Below are 18196 nucleotides of genomic sequence, written 5' to 3' on the forward strand. Positions count from 1 at the left end.
ACAGAAAACTATAAGCCTTATAGCAGTGGGAGAAACACTGTGTGAAAATAGACAACCAAACCTACGTTTTGATATATAAACTGTAAATGTGAAGGTAAAACCTTGGTCTTAAAACCATTTTAAATCAAGATGTTTCAGAATATTTCACAGGGTCAAAACAAAGACATCATTACACTCTAAGCATTCAGTGAAAAAACTCTTAAACTCTTAAAATTTAAACTGAATTAGTGTAAAAATCACAAAAGGTCAAGTTGCGAATTCAATATAGAACAACTTTCAGTAAGCTGATTTCATTTCAAATCATGTTTCTACTGTAAAATATGATTAAACTATGGGGCTCCAAAAAGAGCTGGGTGTCTTGCTTTTTTCACCAAAATTGACTTTATTTTTTAGAGAACTGTAAGATGTATGGAGTCAGGAAATCTCAACACTGAATATGATGTATATCAACATTTTTAAAGCTATGAGAGGAATAGTAAATTAAAATTATAATGGAAACAGAGAACTAATAGTCTAACAGAACAGCAACAGATGTGCTTCTGTAGTTTTGAATTGGCATCCTAAATAACTTCCGCCTAATCTTTCGGCCACAAAGATGAATGTTTCCAAAGAGTTCTCTGAACTAAACTGATCAATATAGTTTTAAAATCTTATCATCTGCCTGTCAAACTGGATATTTCACAGCTAAAGAAATGAAAACAAATTGTGTTTTTGCAAAAGGCTGCACCTAAAGATCCTATTTAAAATGTGTTTTTTGTAATTTATGTGTCGACAAAACAGTGATTAATCTCTTCAATCTAGAAGCCTTTAACAGCCTGAACAATTCACCAATGAGAGCTCATAGGGTTGACAAATTGAAAATGGTCAGGTACTAAATGAAGCTGAGTGAAAAAGCAGCTAAGTCTAGACAAAACCCTTGAAAGATATTCAGAACGCCTGGAGATCAATATCGAAAATCTTTCCTAAGCTTCATAAAACACCCATGCGGGTGGTTTTCTCTGTGGATGGAAAATCAACGATGAAATGAAGTGAGAACTGAATCTTTTTTCGGGTCTCTGACCATTTCTCTGTTTTGTTTCAGGGCCTGAAGAACCTGACGGTAACGGAGGGTGAATCAGTGACCCTGGAGTGTCAGATCAGCGGTCAGCCTGCCCCTGTCATCATGTGGTTCAGAGAAGACTACAAGATCGAAAGTTCAATCGACTTCCAGATCACCTATGAGAATGGCTTCGCCCGGATGATGATCCGTGAAGCGTTTGCCGAAGACAGCGGTCGCTTCACTTGCACCGCCACCAACGAGGCCGGAACCATCAGTACCTCCTGCTACCTGCTCGTTAAAGGTAACAGATGGAATCACTTAGGTTTGCAGGGCCTTGCTAAACTTGTCTATATTTTGTCATATTCCAGCCAAAATACAATGTATTTTATAAGGATTTATGTGATAGACCAGGAGAAAGTAGTGCATGAATGGAATATGGAAGAAAAATAATTTGTTTTGCAAATAAAAGTCTGCACATTGTGGCGTACATTTGTATTCAGCCACTAAGCAAATACTTTCACTAACGACGGTCTCTACCAGCTTTGCACATCTAGAGGCAGAGAGTTTTCTTTGTCGTTGTCTTCCGCTTCATCTGGGACCAGGTCACAGGGGCAGTAGACTCAGCAGAGACCCCCCTAGATGTCCTTCTCCCCAGACAGACATCTCCTACAGCTCCTCTGGGAGGAGCCCAAGGCGTTCCCAGGCCAGCCGACTTAGTCCCACCAGTGTGTCCTGGGCCGTCCCCTGGGCCTCCCCCGGGTGGGACGTGCCTGCAGCAACTCCCGAGGAAGGGTCCAGGAGGCATCCGCTATAGATGCCCAAGCAACCTCAACTGGCTCTTCTCAATGTGGTGGAGCAGCAGCTCTACTCCGAGCCCCTCCCGGATGGCCGAGCTCCTCACCCTATCTCTAAGGGAGTGCCCGACCACCCTATGGAGGAAGCTCATTTCAGCTGCTTGTATCTGGGATCTCGTTTTTTCGGTTGTGACCCAAAGTTCATGGCCATAGGTGAGAGTAGGAACGTAGACCGACCCGTAAATCGAAAGCTTTGCTTTTCGGCTCAGCTCTCTCTTCACCACAACGGACCAGCACAGTGCCCCCATTACTGCAGCAGTGGCACCGATCCGTCTGTCGATCTCCCGCTCCATTCTTCCCTCACTCGTGAACAAGACTCCGAGATACTTGAACTCCTCCACTTGAGGCAGTAACTCCCCTCCAGCCTGAAGATGACAAGCCACCCTTTTCTGGTCGAGGACCATGGCCTAGGACATTGAGGAGCTGATCTTCTTCCCAGCCGCTTCACACTCGGCTACAAACCGCCACAGGACATCCTGTAGGTCCTGGCTAAAGGGGGCCAGCAGGACCACGTCATCTGCAAAAAGAGGAGACAAAATGGGCATTCTGTTGATGAGCTTCAAGAGGTAGTCACCTGAAATGGTTTTCCAACAGTGTTGAAGGAGTTCCCAGAGATGCTTAGCACTTGTTGGCCCTTTTGCCTTCACTCTGCGGTCCAGCTCACCCCAAACCATCTCGATTGGGTTCAGGTCCGGTGACTGTGGAGGCCAGGTCATTGGCACAGCACCCCATCACTCTCCTTCTTGGTCAAATAGCCCTTAAACAGCCTGGAGGTGTGTTTGGGGTCATTGCCCTGTTGAAAAATAAATGATGGTCCAACTAAACGCAAACCGGATGGAATAGCATGCCGCTGCAAGATGCTGTGGTAGCCATGCTGGTTCAGTATGCCTTCAATTTTGAATAAATCCCCAACAGTGTCACCAGCAAAGCACCCCCATACCATCACACCTCCTCTTCCATGCTTCACGGTGGGAACCAGGCATGTAGAGTCCATCCGTTCACCTCTTCTGCACCACACAAATACACGGTGGTTGGAACCAAAGATCTCAAACTTGGACTCATCAGACCAAAGCACAGATTTCCACTGGTCTAATGTCCATTCCTTGTGTTCTTTAGCCCCAAACAAGTCTTTTCTGCTTGTTGCCTGTCCTCAGCAGTGGTTTCCTAGCAGCTATTTTACCATGAAGGCCTGATTCACACAGTCTCCTCTTAACAGTTGTTCTAGAGATGTGTCTGCTGCTAGAACTCTGTGTGGCATTGACCTGTTCTCTAATCTGAGCTGCTGTTAACCTGCGATTTCTGAGGCTGGTGACTCGGATGAACTTATTGTCCGCAGCAGAGGTGACTCTTGGTCTTCCTTTCCTGGGGCGGTCCTCATGTGAGCCTGTTTCTTTGTAGCGCTTGATGGTTTTTGCGACTGCACTTGGGGACACTTTCAAAGTTTTCCCAATTGTTCGGACTGACTGACCTTCATTTCTTAAAGTAATGATGGACCCTCGTTTTTCTTTACTTAGCTGCTTTTTTCTTGCCATAATACAAATTTTAACAGTCTATTCAGTAGGACTATCAGCTGTGTACTGTATCCACCTCCTGCACAACACAACTGATGGTCCCAACCCCATTTATAAGGCTTGAAATCCCACTTATTCAACTTGATAGGGCACACCTGTGAAGTGAAAACCATTTCAGGTGACTACCTCTTGAAGCTCATCAACAGAATGTCAAGAGTGTGCAGAGCAGTAATCAAAGCAAAAGGTGGCTACTTTGAAGAACCTAGAATATAAGACATATTTTCAGTTGTTTCACACTTTTTTGTTCAGTATATAATTCCACATGTGTTAATTCATAGTTTTGATGCCTTCAGTGTGAAGCTACAATATTCATAGTCATGAAAATAAAGAAAACTATTTGTGTCCAAACTTTTGGTCTGCACTGTAATCAGGCAACAAATACGGCCTTCGAAGGATCCAGCCCCTGAATTGGGACATACCCAAAATCATACAGATCTGTAGCTCATCTCGAAGTATTTTATTTAGGAACACCAGAATAAAGGGGCTGAATACATATGCACACCACACTTATAAGAATTTTATTTGTAAAACAAATTTTAAAATCATGCATTATTTTTGGTCCAGTCCACAATGATGTACTACTTTATGGTCTGTCACATAAAATGTTCCCCAATAAAATGTATTAAAGTCTGTTGTTGTTCTGTGAGACACACATTTAGACACACTAGATTTAGATTAGATTCTAATTTATTTAGGCTTTAGGCAGCCAAAGAGTCTTTGCTTCATTAAAATTGGCTGTTTGGAAAGCAATCTCAGTTTATACCTCTGTAACGCCCCAAGGAGAAAATAAGAATTAAGGGTTAAAACACTCATGAACCCCCCCTGAATTGGTGACCTCTGATTGTGTTTCAGTGTCAGAGGAAATAGAGAGCAGAGAGGAGATGGTGACCGTCACACAAGCTGGGATCACACAAGCTAAAACGTGAGTTTTAAAACATCCAACCCTATAGTAGCTGCAGTCTCTGAGCTGAAGTAAGATGCAGATGTTGCTTCTTTACAGCGTTTCTGTTGAGATGAGGGAGCAGACAGAGGTGAGCACAGGAGAATCTGCAGCTCCCTTCTTCATTAAGAAACCCACTCCCCAGAAGCTGGTGGAGGGAGGAAGTGTTGTGTTCGAGTGTCAGATCTCAGGAAACCCAAAACCTCACATCATTTGGAAGAAGAGCGGCGTCCCACTCACCACTGGATACAGGTACAACCCACTGTTCCCCACTCACAGAATTCCCAGCAGAAACAAAGGCAGTTGGAGTTTTCCTCTAATAATCATCAGCCCCTTTGGATCAGAGAAAATAATTTGGTTTGTTTTTTGTTTCAGATACAAAGTCGCATACAAGAAGGAGACTGGCGAATGCAGACTGGAAATCTCTATGACCTTTGCTGATGATGCAGGAGAATACTCCGTCTTTGCTAAGAATCCTCTCGGAGAAGCTTCAGCTACTGCCATCTTGCTGGATGAAGGTATCCACATCTCTCTAGTTCGACTTTATATTTCTTTGTTGGACCACTTGCTCACAGTGTTTCCACTCACAGAACAATATGAAGCCTACATGAAGCAGCAAGATGTGACATATAAAACCGAAGTGACAACGACAGTGATCCAGGAACCCCCACCGGTCATGACTCAGTACGAGTTTGAACAAAGGAGGGTGACGACCCCCATGAGCTTCGTCTCCGAGACGGTAATCTTCTTCTGCACATCTGCAGCTTTGCGACCTCGCAGGCTCAACCATCCACCTCTGGTTTAACGTTCTACTGTTTTTCTTTCAGGAGTTCATGATTTCAGCCTTTGAGGAGAGGATCATCCAGGAGATCGAGATCCGTATATTGAGAATCACCTACAGAGAGTTGGTGACTGAGGATGGAGAGCTGATGGTGACTGTTGCAGAGGACAAGGCGCTGCAGCCGACCTTTGACACTCCAGTCAAAAACTACCGGATCATGGAGGGAATGGGCGTCACTTTCCACTGCAGGACGTCTGGAACACCGCTACCAAAGGTGCAGAAAAGCCATTGACCTTTATAGTCTAGCTCATGAGTTCAAATCAATTCTGTTAATGTCTGTGTGGTTTGATAAACTTAACTAAAGTCTCTCTGGCTCCTCTACATTGGGTGTCTTTATTGGTTGTTGGTTGGTGGGTTCTATTTGTCAGAGTTTTGTATTTATGATCCTTTTAAATCTGTTGTGAAGTCTCTGTTAGAGACATTTCTATATAAACGGCTGCTAAAGGCTGAAACTGACATTTGTAGGACCCGATACTGTGAATTTATAATGATTCATAAAACCCTCTGCAGATTGTTTGGTACAAAGACGGTCAGCGCATTAAGGCCGGTGGCCGGTACCAGATGGAGGTTCTGCAAGATGGACGAGCCAGCCTACGCCTGACTGTGGTTCAACCAGAGGATGAAGGGGTGTACACTGCCTTTGCCTCCAACATGAAAGGAAATGCCGTCAGCTCGGGGAAGCTCTACGTGGAGCCTTCTGGAGGTGTAACACCTCCCGGCTACACACCACAGCCATCAATGCACAGGATCAGGTCTGTTTTCAACCAGTGCTCTGGTGGGAATTATGAAGGTGGAGTTAAATTAACTAGATGTTCAATGATCTACACAGCAAGTTGGAAGTTTAGCTTCTGCAGAGACAGATATTTCCTTAGGTCTACAAACAAACTCCAAAAATGAGAATGTAATACTGCTGCTCTGAATGATGCATGTGTGAATTATAGGTTGAAACCTCCCTGTTAATTGGTACCATGGCGTTCCCCCTTTTAGATCCACGTCTCCTCGCTCTCTGAGTCGTTCTCCCGGTCGTTCATCCAGCCGTTCCCCTGGACGTTCTCCAGCTCGCCGCCTCGAAGAGACGGATGAAGCTCACCTAGAAAGACTTTACAAACCAGTGTTTGTCTTGAAGCCTTCTTCTATAAAATGCTCAGAGGGCCAAACTGCCAGATTTGACTTGAAGGTTGTAGGAAGGCCAATGCCTGAAACCTACTGGTTCCATAATGGTAAGAGAAACGGTATTAAATATGGTCTTATGGTCTTTATTTGATGCTTCAACCTCCAGAAAATAAGTTAATCTTCCCTTTCAGGACAACAAATTGTTAATGACTTCACACACAAGATAGTGATTAAGGAGGATGGCACTCAGTCCCTGATCATCGTCCCAGCTGTGCCAAAAGACTCTGGAGAATGGACCGTCGTCGCTCAGAACCGAGCTGGACGGACATCTGTATCTCTAACTCTGTCTGTTGAAGGTAAGTCTCAGTTGCATTTTGGAGCGTTAAATCTTAATGAGTTGCTCATTGTTAACCGCTGTGTTGTTCTGGGAACCACAGCCCGGGAAAGCGTATCCAGACCTCAGTTTGTTGAAAAACTGAAGAACATCACCGTGAGGCAGGGCACGCTGGTGGAACTGGCTGTCAAAGCCATCGGAAACCCGCTGCCGGATATTGTTTGGCTGAAAAACAGCGACATCATTACCCCACAAAAGCACCCACACATCAGGTATCTCTATTGCAACTAAAAAAGATTTTTGGCTCTTCAAAGTAGTCTATTAGTACTTTTTGTAACTCAGCTGCTTTTTCCAGGATTGATGGAACAAAAGGAGAGGCCAAATTCCAGATCCCTTCAGCTGGTGGCTCAGACAGTGCCTGGTACACTGCCACAGCCATCAACAAGGCTGGCAGAGACACCACCCGCTGCAGAGTCAATGTTGAGGTGGACCACACTGCCCCTCAAACTGAGAGGAAGCTCATAATTCCTAAAGGAACCTATAAAGCCAAAGAGATTGCAGCTCCTGAGTTGGAGCCCCTCCATATGCGCTATGGCCAAGAGCAGTGGGAGGAAGGTGACCTTTATGACAAGGAGAAGCAGCAAAAACCCCTGTTCAAGAAAAAGCTCACCTCCATTAGGATGAAGCGTTTTGGTCCAGCGCATTTTGAGTGCAGGCTAACTCCAATTGGAGATCCCACCATGATGGTGGAGTGGCTGCATGACGGTAAGCCTCTGGCTGCTGCTAACAGGCTGCGTATGGTCAATGAATTCGGCTACTGCAGCCTGGACTATGAGGTTGCTTATGCAAGAGACAGTGGTGTGATCACCTGCAGAGCTACCAACAAGTTTGGAGTTGACCAGACCTCAGCTACCCTGATTGTCAAGGATGAGAAGGGCCTTGTTGAGGAATCTCAGCTTCCTGAAGGCAGGAAGGGAGCTTATCGAATGGATGAGATTGAGCGCATTGCTCATGAGGGAGGACCTGCAGGAGTCAGCCTTGATGAAGAATCTGAAAAGACAAAACCTGTAATTGTCCTGCTTCCAGAACCAGCCAGGGTGCTGGAAGGAGACATTGCTCGGTTCCGCTGCAGAGTGACCGGTTACCCAGCTCCAAAGGTTAACTGGTACCTCAACGGACAACTCATCCGCAAAAGCAAGAGGTACAGACTTCGCTATGATGGTATTTACTATCTGGAGATTGTTGACATAAAGTCCTACGACTCTGGTGAAGTCAGAGTGGTTGCAGACAATCCTTTGGGAACAACTGAACACACCGTGAAGCTGGAGATCCAACAGAGAGAGGACTTTAGATCAGTACTGCGTCGTGCTCCAGAGCCCAAGGCTGCTGAGGTCCCACATGAGTCTGGCAAAATTGGATTTGATGTTGTCAAGGTGGATAGACCTGGCGAGGTCCCACAGGACAGAGAAGTTGTTAAGCTGCGTAAGGCCCAGAGAATCATTCATGAGAAAACCTCTGAGGAGTCCGAGGAGCTGAAGAGCAAGTTTAAGCGCAGAACAGAGGAAGGTTTCTATGAGTCTATCTCTGCAGTAGAGTTCAAGTCCCGCAAGAGGGATGACTCCTATGAAGATTTACTAAAAAAGACTAAAGATGAGCTGCTTCATCACATGAAGGAGTTAGAAGAGGCTGAAAGGAAGAGGTTGGAAGAGGAGGGCAAACTCACCATCCCCACAATCAAACCAGAGAGGATCCAGCTGTCCCCCAGCATGGAAGCCCCACATATCCTGGAACGCATTGGAAGTAAGACTGTTTCTCCAAAAGATGAGGTTCATTTCAGAGTCAGAGTTGTAGGTAGACCAGAACCTGAGTGCCAGTGGTTCAAGAATGGTATCCTACTGGAGAAATCTGACCGTATTTACTGGTACTGGCCTGAGGACCATGTGTGTGAACTGGTCATCAGAGATGTCACAGTGGAAGACTCTGCTAGTATTATGGTTAAGGCCATGAACGTTGCTGGAGAGTCCTCGAGCCATGCCTTCCTTCTTGTGCAAGGTAAAGTCACAAAGAACATCTTTTCTGTAACTTTCTTATATTGTATCTTCTGATGTCAAAGTCTAACTTTGTATTTTTGTTACAGCCAAGACAGCCATTAGTTTTACTGAAAACCTGGCAGATGCCAGTGCCAATGAAAAGGACACCATGGTGACCTTTGAATGTGAAACCAACGAACCATTCGTCAAAGTCAAATGGCTGAAGAATGATGTTGAGATTTTCTCAGGAGACAAATACCGAATGCACTCTGACAGAAAGGTCCACTTCCTGTCTGTGCTGATGATTGAAATGAGCGACGATGCAGAATACTCATGTGTTGTCATAGATGACGAAAACATCAAGACTAATGCAAGACTCCACGTAGAAGGTATTTACTCTGAATTCCCATTTTATAGAGTTATGTTTGTGTGTAAAGCCTAAGCCTAAGGCTTTTGATGCTCCTCTGTACATCAGGTGCTGCCCTGGAGCTTATCAAACACCTGGAGAACATCGAGGTACCAGAGAGCTATGCTGGAGAGTTTGAGGTTGAGGTGTCTCGTGAAGATGCTGAGGGAACCTGGTTATTTGGAGAGAAGGAGCTCTCTGCCAGCAGTAAATATGTCATATTATCCCGCCGAGGACGACACACCCTGTCTGTCAAGGACGTCAGGAAGGAAGATCAGGGGAAGTACACCTTTGTTTGTGGAGATCTGAAGACCAGCGCTTCACTAAAAATGAAATGTAAGATTTGTTTAGAAGCTTTTTTTGCCTCAAGGTTCCCTGCTAGCATAGAATCTGTAGAATATTAATTCACTATTTGATGAACATCTTTATGTTTTTCTCCATTCAGTGCGCCCCGTGACCCTGATGCAGCCGCTGACTGACCTTACTATATGTGAGGGTGACATTGCTCAGCTGGAGGTCAGGTTCTCCCAAGAGAATGTTGAAGGAACATGGCTGAAAAACGGCCAGGCAATCTCCGCCTCAGACCGCGTCCACATTGTCATCGACAAACAGGTTCACAAACTGCTGGTGGAGAACGTCAGCAGAGAAGATGCTGCGTCCTACTCCTTTGTAGTTCCAACTCACGACATCTCCACCTCGGGCAAACTCAATGTACAAAGTGAGTGATGGGATTTCCCATGAAAATAAACGTATCTCTCCACCTTGGTTCCTTTAATCCTTACTGTGCGTCTTTCTTCAAAGCTATCGACATTGTGATGCCACTGAAGGACGTGTCCTCCACTGAAGGCACAAAGGCAGTCCTTGAGTCTAAGATCACAGCTCAGGATGTCAGCTCTGTCAAATGGTACCACGATGACAACCTCCTGATTCCCAGTGACCGAGTACAGGCTGTGGCAAAGGGTGCCAAGCAGCGTCTGGTCTTCACCCGAACCTTTGCTTCGGATGAAGGACGTTACAAACTGGTGGTCGGCAAGGTCGAAACCTGCTGCAACCTGACTGTTGAAGGTGAGCGAGATTTTGTCTTCATTCATGTTTTTAGTTTCCAGTCCCAGTCCCATGTCATAACTGTGTTGTTCTTACAGAGGTCCATATTGTGAAGCACATGGAAGACAAAGTGTGCTCGGAGTCCCAGAACATTACCTTCAATGTTGAGGTTTCACATCCTGGAATCGACCCAGTCTGGACCTTCAGGAACCAGCAGCTCAAGGCTGGAGCCAAATATAAGATGGAGTCCAAGGGAACTGCTCACTCCCTGATGGTCTTTGATAGCATGAAAGATGAGGAGGGCCAGTACATGTTCCAGGCTGGGGAAAAGACATCTATCGCTCAACTCATTGTCTCTGGTAGGGTTCGGTCAACGAGGTTAACTCACCAGATATTTACCTACACCGTATGAACTGACAGTAAATAAGACTAAAACTTTCCTGCTTTAGGTCAGCTAGGATTACCAAAACTATTTTTATTTGATATTGCCAGAAAAAATATTGGAAAAATTTTAAGTTCACATTCATTTCTTTAATATTTGCCAAAATTATCTTCTAAACCACTACATGACTTACGTAAAATCTGTTTGGTCTTTTTTTCTGTTTGGTAATCTTAACTGACCTGAAACAGAACAGGTTTAGGCTGATTTGTCAAATAGAAAGAAATGTTAAATTTTTATAGGCTGATTGTAAATATTTGGTTTTAACTGTCTATGAACGCTGAAACTGTGGGTTTTGGGGTATGCTACACAGTCACAACTGGTTCTTTATACAACCAGGTGGCGCCATCACACGACCCCTGCAGGATGTGACGGTGGCCGAGTCTCAGACCGCTGAGTTTGAGTGTGAAGTCGCCAACGCGGACGCTGAAGGCAAGTGGTTCAGGGAGGGCCAGCCAGTGGACTTCAGTGAAAACGTTGTGAGCGAGGTGAACGGGGCTGTCAGGCACCTCATAATCGTCATCACCAGACCACAGGATGTCGGAGAGTACACCTACCAGGTGGCCAACTCCAAAACCAGTGCCAACCTCAAGGTGGAGGGTGAGTACCAGCTTCCTAAACCACGCTGAAAAGAAACTAAACCAACAGTAAATAATAAATAATGAATAAATGTCAATGTTTTTGTCTGCAGCGGTGAAGATCAAGAAGACCTTGAGGAATCAGACAGTCACAGAGACCCAGGAGGCCGTGTTCTCACTGGAACTCACTCACCCGGACGTGAAAGGATCCCAGTGGATCAGGAATGGAGTCGAACTTCAGAACAGCGACAAGTTCGAGATCACCTCAGAAGGAACAGTCCAGACACTGAAGGTGAAGGACTGTAACACACAAGATGAGACGGTTTATTCATTCAAACTGGGAAGACTGTCCGCCAATGCCAGGCTCAATGTAGAAAGTGAGTATCAGTATCATTTATCATTACACACAGCACCATCCAGCGAGTTCTGCTTAATAACCGTTACTGTCCTTGATCTCTGCAGCAATCAAGATTGTGAAGAAGATTAAGGATGTGAAATCACTGCTGGAAGGCACCGCCTCCTTTGAGTTGAGCCTGTCGCATGACAATGTCCCCGTCAGATGGATGTTCAAAGGAGGCGAGCTGAAATCAAGTGAAAAGTGCAAGATTCTGTCGGAGAGGAAAGCTCACAAACTGATCCTGCAGAACGTCGACAGCAGCAACACAGGAGAATACACGGCCGTGGTCGGACACCTGCAGTGCAGCGCCATGCTTACTGTAGAGGGTACGCAACACTGAACACCCTGTCATGAATTATTAAGAAGGAAAAACTTTCAATAAAGAAAGTGATATAAACTTCATTTACTCTACAATGTTTTTTTTCTTTTCTCCTTTAATTCAAATTCCGTCCGTTTTTGTTTGTGTTTTATAGAAAATTAACTTATATTTTTATTTAAAATAATTAAACAAGACCTATATAACGTAAATACACTCCAGCAAAAAAAGTTGAGCCCCCAGATGGAGTAGTGCAAATGAAACTGTCTGGAAATGGGCAGTGTTTCTATACAGAACGGTCTCAAAGCCCTTTATGTCCTCACCTGTGACAAGATGGCCTACAGCTGTTTCAACTGATGCAGGATGTTCCTTGAGTGCCTCTAATCACCACTAGAGTGAACATGAAGCCAGATCCTATGGCTCTCCACACCATGATGCCTGGAGTACCGCCAGTGCGTTTCATTGGCAGGACTGGTCCTCTCTCCTTGGTGATCATCCTTGGTGATGAGAAACTGAGATAACGATACTGTTTGTCATCAAACCATTGCTCCCAGTTACAGCACCACTCCAAACACATTCCTCTTTGCTTTGGTGTTAATGTCAGCTACACGTTGAATGGGAAACGGGAATTCTGGCTGACATCTTTCAGTGAGACCAAGGAAGACACTGGGTGTTTGCAAAGGGTTCAGAACTTGTGTCTGGTGCAGATGTCATGGGGTTCTGTAATGCTTGGTGCACAAAACAAGGACCTCCTCTTGGTGCGGTCTATTCAAAGCTTTAATACACATGTGGGTACCCTCATATACTCATCAACGTTGGGCCCCTGGTAATGCTGTCTAAAACAACCACGAGGCATCCTCTGTGTCGGCTGACCTTCACTCAGTGCATTGACTGACTGCCGCATGCTTTGGTAGCTGCCTGATAATGCTCAAGGTGCCACCAGTAATGTTCTCCTGTGGCCTTTCATAAACCATCCAGAACCTTGCTAATTGAAGCATTCACATATCCATTATTGGTGTGCATGTGGAGCACTTTACATCCAAATCAGACCATTCCCTCTGGGTTCCCAGCTGTTTTTGTTAGTAAGTGTATAAAAACTAAATATTAAAATATTTCTTTTGAGTTTTTGAAGCTCTATCAAACAGTTATGACTAACTAAAGCTGTGTACTGTATAAGATATCATTCAATAATTAGTTAATCAGCAATCATTTAAGCAATAGAAACAATAAAAAGTTCATCACATGTTAAAATATTAAACTAAAAGGATATTACATGAAAATACATGCCAATGATAAACATATCATTAAAAAGGTTCTGTCACAACTGTTTTCTGAGCCTGGATCCAAAAATATCCAGAAGCAGTTAATCTATGAACCTCGGTGCTCTGGCTGAAGCGTAAAGGTGTGAAATTTCACACAAGTAAGGTGATAGACACAAGAAATAAAAGTTGCACTTAAAATAGACGGGAGAACTTTGTAAGAAGGCCAGCACAGGTGTGGTACGATCACACCATTTTTCCAGTCAGAAGGTGGGCCGCAGAGTTTGGAATAACCAGCAGCTGCCAAAAGGATGACAGGTCACGAATGACCAAGAGTTATAGCTCATAGTGGTGCCATGTAGGTTTGTGTTACTGTCACAAAGTCGTGTTACTTAAAAAAAAAACAATAAGCTAATTTTATTTTAAGTTTAAGAGCAAAGAGACAATTTAGAGCATTTCCATAGAACTGGGTGACAAAATCAACCTAATAGTTCATACCACTGTAGTACCTTTTTAATGGGCTTTTGTTCTGCCTCTATGATAGACAAGATGACTTATAATATAAACATATTTCTGTTTGTTGGGATAAGCAGACGAATGTGTATGCAATCAGCAAACAGTGAGAGGTTGGACTTTCCTCTTAAAAATGTACCATAAAGTGAGTAGGTTTAACAAGAATGGGACTAAAGCAGGAGCCTAGAGGTACTCCACAACTAAGTGGCACATTTAACTTTCTAAATGGTCAGAAAGTATTCTTTCAGTAGCAGTTTTATCTGTCAAATTTGATGAATTTACCTTTAAAATGAACAAGTCAAAAGGAAAAAGAAGAATTTTGTCTATGGCTGCAGTCAGATCCAACAGCAGCAGGAAAACAGAGTTACCAAAATGAAGAGATAAAACTCTCAAAACTCTCTTCTGTTTTGCAGTTTGTGTTTATATGTACATTTTTTCTCACCTGCAGCTCTTTGTGTCACCAAACCTATGAAGAGTGTGGAGGTCCCTGAGACTCAGGTGGCCATGTTTGAGTGTGAAGTTTCTCACTTCAACGTGCCCTCCACCTGGCTCAAAAATGGCGTGGAGATCGAAATGAGCGAGAAGTTCAGGATCGTGGTTCAGGGAAAACTTCACCAGCTGAAGATCATGAACACCAGCACGGAAGACTCTGCAGAGTACACCTTCATCTGTGGGAACGACAGAGTGTCAGCGACGCTTACCGTCAACCGTAAGACCGTGAAGCCAGATTTAACCCCCATTCATGTTTTTGTTTTATTAGAAATCCACATTTTCAGTGAGAATGTGCATATCTCACTAAATGTTTCCTAAAATCTATGTCATCCATCTAGCTGTCCTGATCACCTCCATGCTAAATGACCTGAATGCTCAGGAGAGAGACACCATCACCTTTGAGGTCACCGTCAACTATGAGTGCATCAGCTACAAATGGCTGAAGAACGGCTTGGAGGTCAAATCATCAGACAGATGTCAAGTCCGCAGCCGGCAGCTCTCGCATTCACTAACTATCCGAAACGTTCACTTTGGAGATGGAGGAGAATACCAGTTTGTGGCAGGCTCTGCTGCTACCTCCGCTAACCTCTTTGTTGAAGGTAATAAAGCTTTCATTGGTGCACAAGACTTTTTTCCCTGTTCAGGACGTTCTCTAAATCTACATTTCCCATGTTCTGTTCCCAGCTCGTGTGATTGAGTTCACCAAGAAGATTAAAGACATAAAGATAACTGAGAAGAAGAAGGCGGTGTTTGAGTGTGAGGTTTCCGAACCGAACATCCAGGTGATGTGGATGAAGGACGGCCAGGAGCTAGACGAATCTGAGGAAAGGTCTGTCTATGATAAAACCTCTCAATCCTACTCGAACAGAAGCTTTCCAAGGTACAAAATCAGCTTAAATCATCTCACTTACCTTCTTCACAGGTATGTAGTGACAGCTGAGAAGTATGTCCATCGTCTGATGATCCAGACAGTTCGAATGTCAGATGCTGGAGAGTATTCAGTAGTGGCAGGATCCAGTGTCTCCAAGGCCCACCTGACCGTAGAGGGCCGTGATGTCCGGATTGCCGAACCTGCAGAGCAGGAGATCACGGTGGGACAGTTTTATAGCTCCACACCAGCCAGGACAAGATATATGCCCACAAACCAGGTTGTTTTTTCTTGAGTAATCTAAACCTCCCTCTCTCCTCCTACAGGTTCTCGAGAAACACAGAGCAACCTTTGAGTTTGAGGTAAACGAGGATGATGTAGAAGGTCGTTGGCTCAAGAACGGCATGGAAATCCAGTTCTCAGTGGAGGAGAGGTTCAGCTATGTAGCCATCAGGAAGCTGCACCGCCTCACCATCTCTGAAACCTACAGGAGTGATGCTGGAGAGTATACCTTCATCGCTGGCAAGAACAGGAGCACCATGCACCTCAGAGTTAACAGTAAGTCAAGAAGAGGGTCTCAACCAGAAAGACTGATGCAGATGCATTGAAAATTAGCTGTCTTATATTGTGAAAAAGTGGAAGGACGACACTTCCAAGATATTTATGCAAAATTTCTGCCAAACTTGTCCTCGTTAACCAGATATTTTATGTTCCAGTCCCGGAGCCTCCTCAGATCCTCCGTCACATGGATCCCCAGTCGGTTGAGGCGGGAAAGCCGGCTCGCTTCTCTGTGGAGGTGAGCGGCATTCCTGAACCGCAGGTCTCCTGGTACAAAAACTCCCAGGCTTTGTCACCAGGCTTCAAGTGCAAGTTCCTGCATGATGGCAATGAGCACACGCTGCTACTAATCGAGGTCTTTCCCGAGGATGCTGCCATCTACAACTGCGAAGCCAAGAATGACTATGGCACGGCCACCAGCACTGCCACACTCAATGTGGAAGGTAAGACGGGACGTCCTGCCTGAAGAGCAGAAAAATGTCTGAATGTAAATGTGGTGGTGGATGTAGTCTGATACAGGTTTGTGTGCTGCAGTGTCAGAGGTGGTCTCTCCTGACTCTGCTGCACCCATCGCTCCTCCCGTCATCATCTCACCCATCTCCAACACCTCAGCCAGAGAGGGAGAATCAGCTCACTTCCAGTGCAGAGTCCGCGGAGATGGTATGAAGTAAAAAAAACAACCTGTGGTTTTAGGAAAACTGAAACCAAAGTCACAACCTTCGACTTGCAAAAAGAGTACTCTCCTCACGCTGCTACATTAGCTCCAATGATGAGCAGAGGGGATATGATATAGAGAAGTCAGTTTCAGCTGAAGCTGTTGTTCCTTCATATGTTAACATGTTGGGATCTTCTCCTAAGAACAACAACATGACAAAGTGTCATCTGTCTATCAGAGAAATGTAAAAAGAAAGGGGGCCCTAGCATTAACCTTTTGGGGATCCCTCTGATGAGGTAAAGATCTAAAGGAAAACTCTGGAAGATACCATTTAAACCATGCATCCCAGGGATTAGAGATAGTGGAACATGGTGCTTTTATATTTCTACCATGGTGGAGAGGTCAAGTCAAGTAAGAACTGTCGACTGTGTGGCCGCTGTAGATGGTTTGAGGACTTCTGTCAAAGATGTGGAATCAACAGTCTTGGAACAAGACTGAATGAAATCTGTTGTGACACACAGTTGTCTCAGCAATAAAATAAAAATCTGAGCTATGGCTTTAAACTTAAACTCTTGTTCCTCTGGTTCAGATGTGAAGATCAGTTGGTTCCACAAAGAGAAGGAGATCAAGCATTCAGACTTCTTCAGGATGTCGCAGTTTGATGACAGTTGTCAGCTGGAAATCTCCAGGGTTTACCAGGAGGACGAGGGTGAATACACCTGTGTGGCCACAAACAACGTCGGGAAGGTCTCCTGCTCTGCCACTCTCACACTGGATGGTGAGTTTTCATCAAAAGGTGAAAGCAGCAGTTGCTTCTCTAAGTTCAAAGATGAAGTCGTTCTACCTTGTTACTGTGTAAATTAATAATTATTCATCTGATCAGCAGCTTCTGGCTGCTTGATACTCTGGGTCAGTTTTTGTATAACTGTCTGTGTGAAATGTTAGGAGTTATACATGTAAGGTTTTATTGAGCTCAGTTTAAAACTTAATGATTTTTTCAATTGAATCCTGGTTTCTGATCCTGAGTCTGCGTTTGTTTTTAAAGAAACTGTCAGATGTTTGGCTCTATGCAGAACATCTGCCAGTGAGATAGGAAATTCACCAAATTAAGAAACCCCCCTGAACCTGCTTCCTTCCAGGGCAAATTCAAACAGTGAGCGGTCCTACTGGGCCTCAGTGGCATGTCTCCACCAGCCTAACGAAACCTTCAGTTGGCCAAAAGCCGGTGTTCATCCAACCAATCACAAGCTGCACAGTGACACATGGAGAAGTGGCCCGTTTTCATGCGTGTGTATCCGGCACGCCAAAGCCGGAAATCAGCTGGTTCCACAACCGGCAGCCGGTTCAAGCCTCCAAGAACGTGGTGTTCCACTTCGATGAGATGACAAACATCGCCACGCTCATCATAGTGGATGCTTTCTCTGAGCACGCAGGGCAGTACACCTGCAGGGCGGCGAATAACACCGGAGAGGCCGTATGTTCGGCCAGCCTCACCGTTATCAGAGAAGAAGGTAACACCTGGATGTGACTCTCTCTAAATCTTCATGACTTTCTTTCTCCAAGATTACTTCACTCTTCTTAAAAACCAAAGCCTGAGAGGATGTCCCAAACCAGACAAGAGCTCCATGGTAGACTGGACCAGTTACAGGGTACTACGAATATCTTTAGATTAAGATTAAAACTCCCTGAATATCTGAAAACAGTCATGAAGACATGAAACAGGCTATCAAGCAGAAACAGGAACACTTCTCTGACCGTCTGAAAATTACAACCAAATTACAAGATTATTCCCATTTATTCACCGAAGCAAATGCCATTTTTTTAACATACTTGTACTTACAGAGCTTACAAATAACAGATGGACAGATATCTAAAGAAGTGGGAGTTTTTTATTTTGTTGCATTTAATTAGACAACCTCCAATCAGACCCAGTTGAGAGATAATAGGCT

General features: G+C 44.6%; 1 protein-coding gene across 1 annotated transcript in view; it reads left to right on the plus strand.

Annotated features, from left to right (window-relative positions):
- The window catches only part of ttn.2 (titin, tandem duplicate 2), a 206509-nt gene that overhangs the window by 12098 nt on the left and 176215 nt on the right, over positions 1–18196 (plus strand). Inside the window, exons 13-40 of the mRNA XM_047369716.1 lie at positions 1082–1340; positions 4317–4386; positions 4465–4656; positions 4780–4922; positions 4995–5143; positions 5232–5459; positions 5756–5997; positions 6233–6465; positions 6550–6714; positions 6796–6964; positions 7048–8744; positions 8830–9111; positions 9198–9464; positions 9574–9846; positions 9930–10193; positions 10271–10531; positions 10951–11211; positions 11303–11566; positions 11652–11912; positions 14123–14383; positions 14505–14765; positions 14851–14995; positions 15089–15257; positions 15361–15592; positions 15751–16035; positions 16127–16252; positions 16837–17025; positions 17387–17758. Coding sequence (XP_047225672.1) covers positions 1082–1340; positions 4317–4386; positions 4465–4656; positions 4780–4922; positions 4995–5143; positions 5232–5459; positions 5756–5997; positions 6233–6465; positions 6550–6714; positions 6796–6964; positions 7048–8744; positions 8830–9111; positions 9198–9464; positions 9574–9846; positions 9930–10193; positions 10271–10531; positions 10951–11211; positions 11303–11566; positions 11652–11912; positions 14123–14383; positions 14505–14765; positions 14851–14995; positions 15089–15257; positions 15361–15592; positions 15751–16035; positions 16127–16252; positions 16837–17025; positions 17387–17758 — 7720 coding nt within the window. The remainder of the gene's footprint in view (positions 1–1081; positions 1341–4316; positions 4387–4464; positions 4657–4779; positions 4923–4994; positions 5144–5231; positions 5460–5755; positions 5998–6232; positions 6466–6549; positions 6715–6795; positions 6965–7047; positions 8745–8829; positions 9112–9197; positions 9465–9573; positions 9847–9929; positions 10194–10270; positions 10532–10950; positions 11212–11302; positions 11567–11651; positions 11913–14122; positions 14384–14504; positions 14766–14850; positions 14996–15088; positions 15258–15360; positions 15593–15750; positions 16036–16126; positions 16253–16836; positions 17026–17386; positions 17759–18196) is intronic.

The sequence above is a fragment of the Girardinichthys multiradiatus genome, chromosome 7 (assembly GCF_021462225.1).
Source record: "Girardinichthys multiradiatus isolate DD_20200921_A chromosome 7, DD_fGirMul_XY1, whole genome shotgun sequence".
Taxonomy (NCBI): domain Eukaryota; kingdom Metazoa; phylum Chordata; class Actinopteri; order Cyprinodontiformes; family Goodeidae; genus Girardinichthys; species Girardinichthys multiradiatus.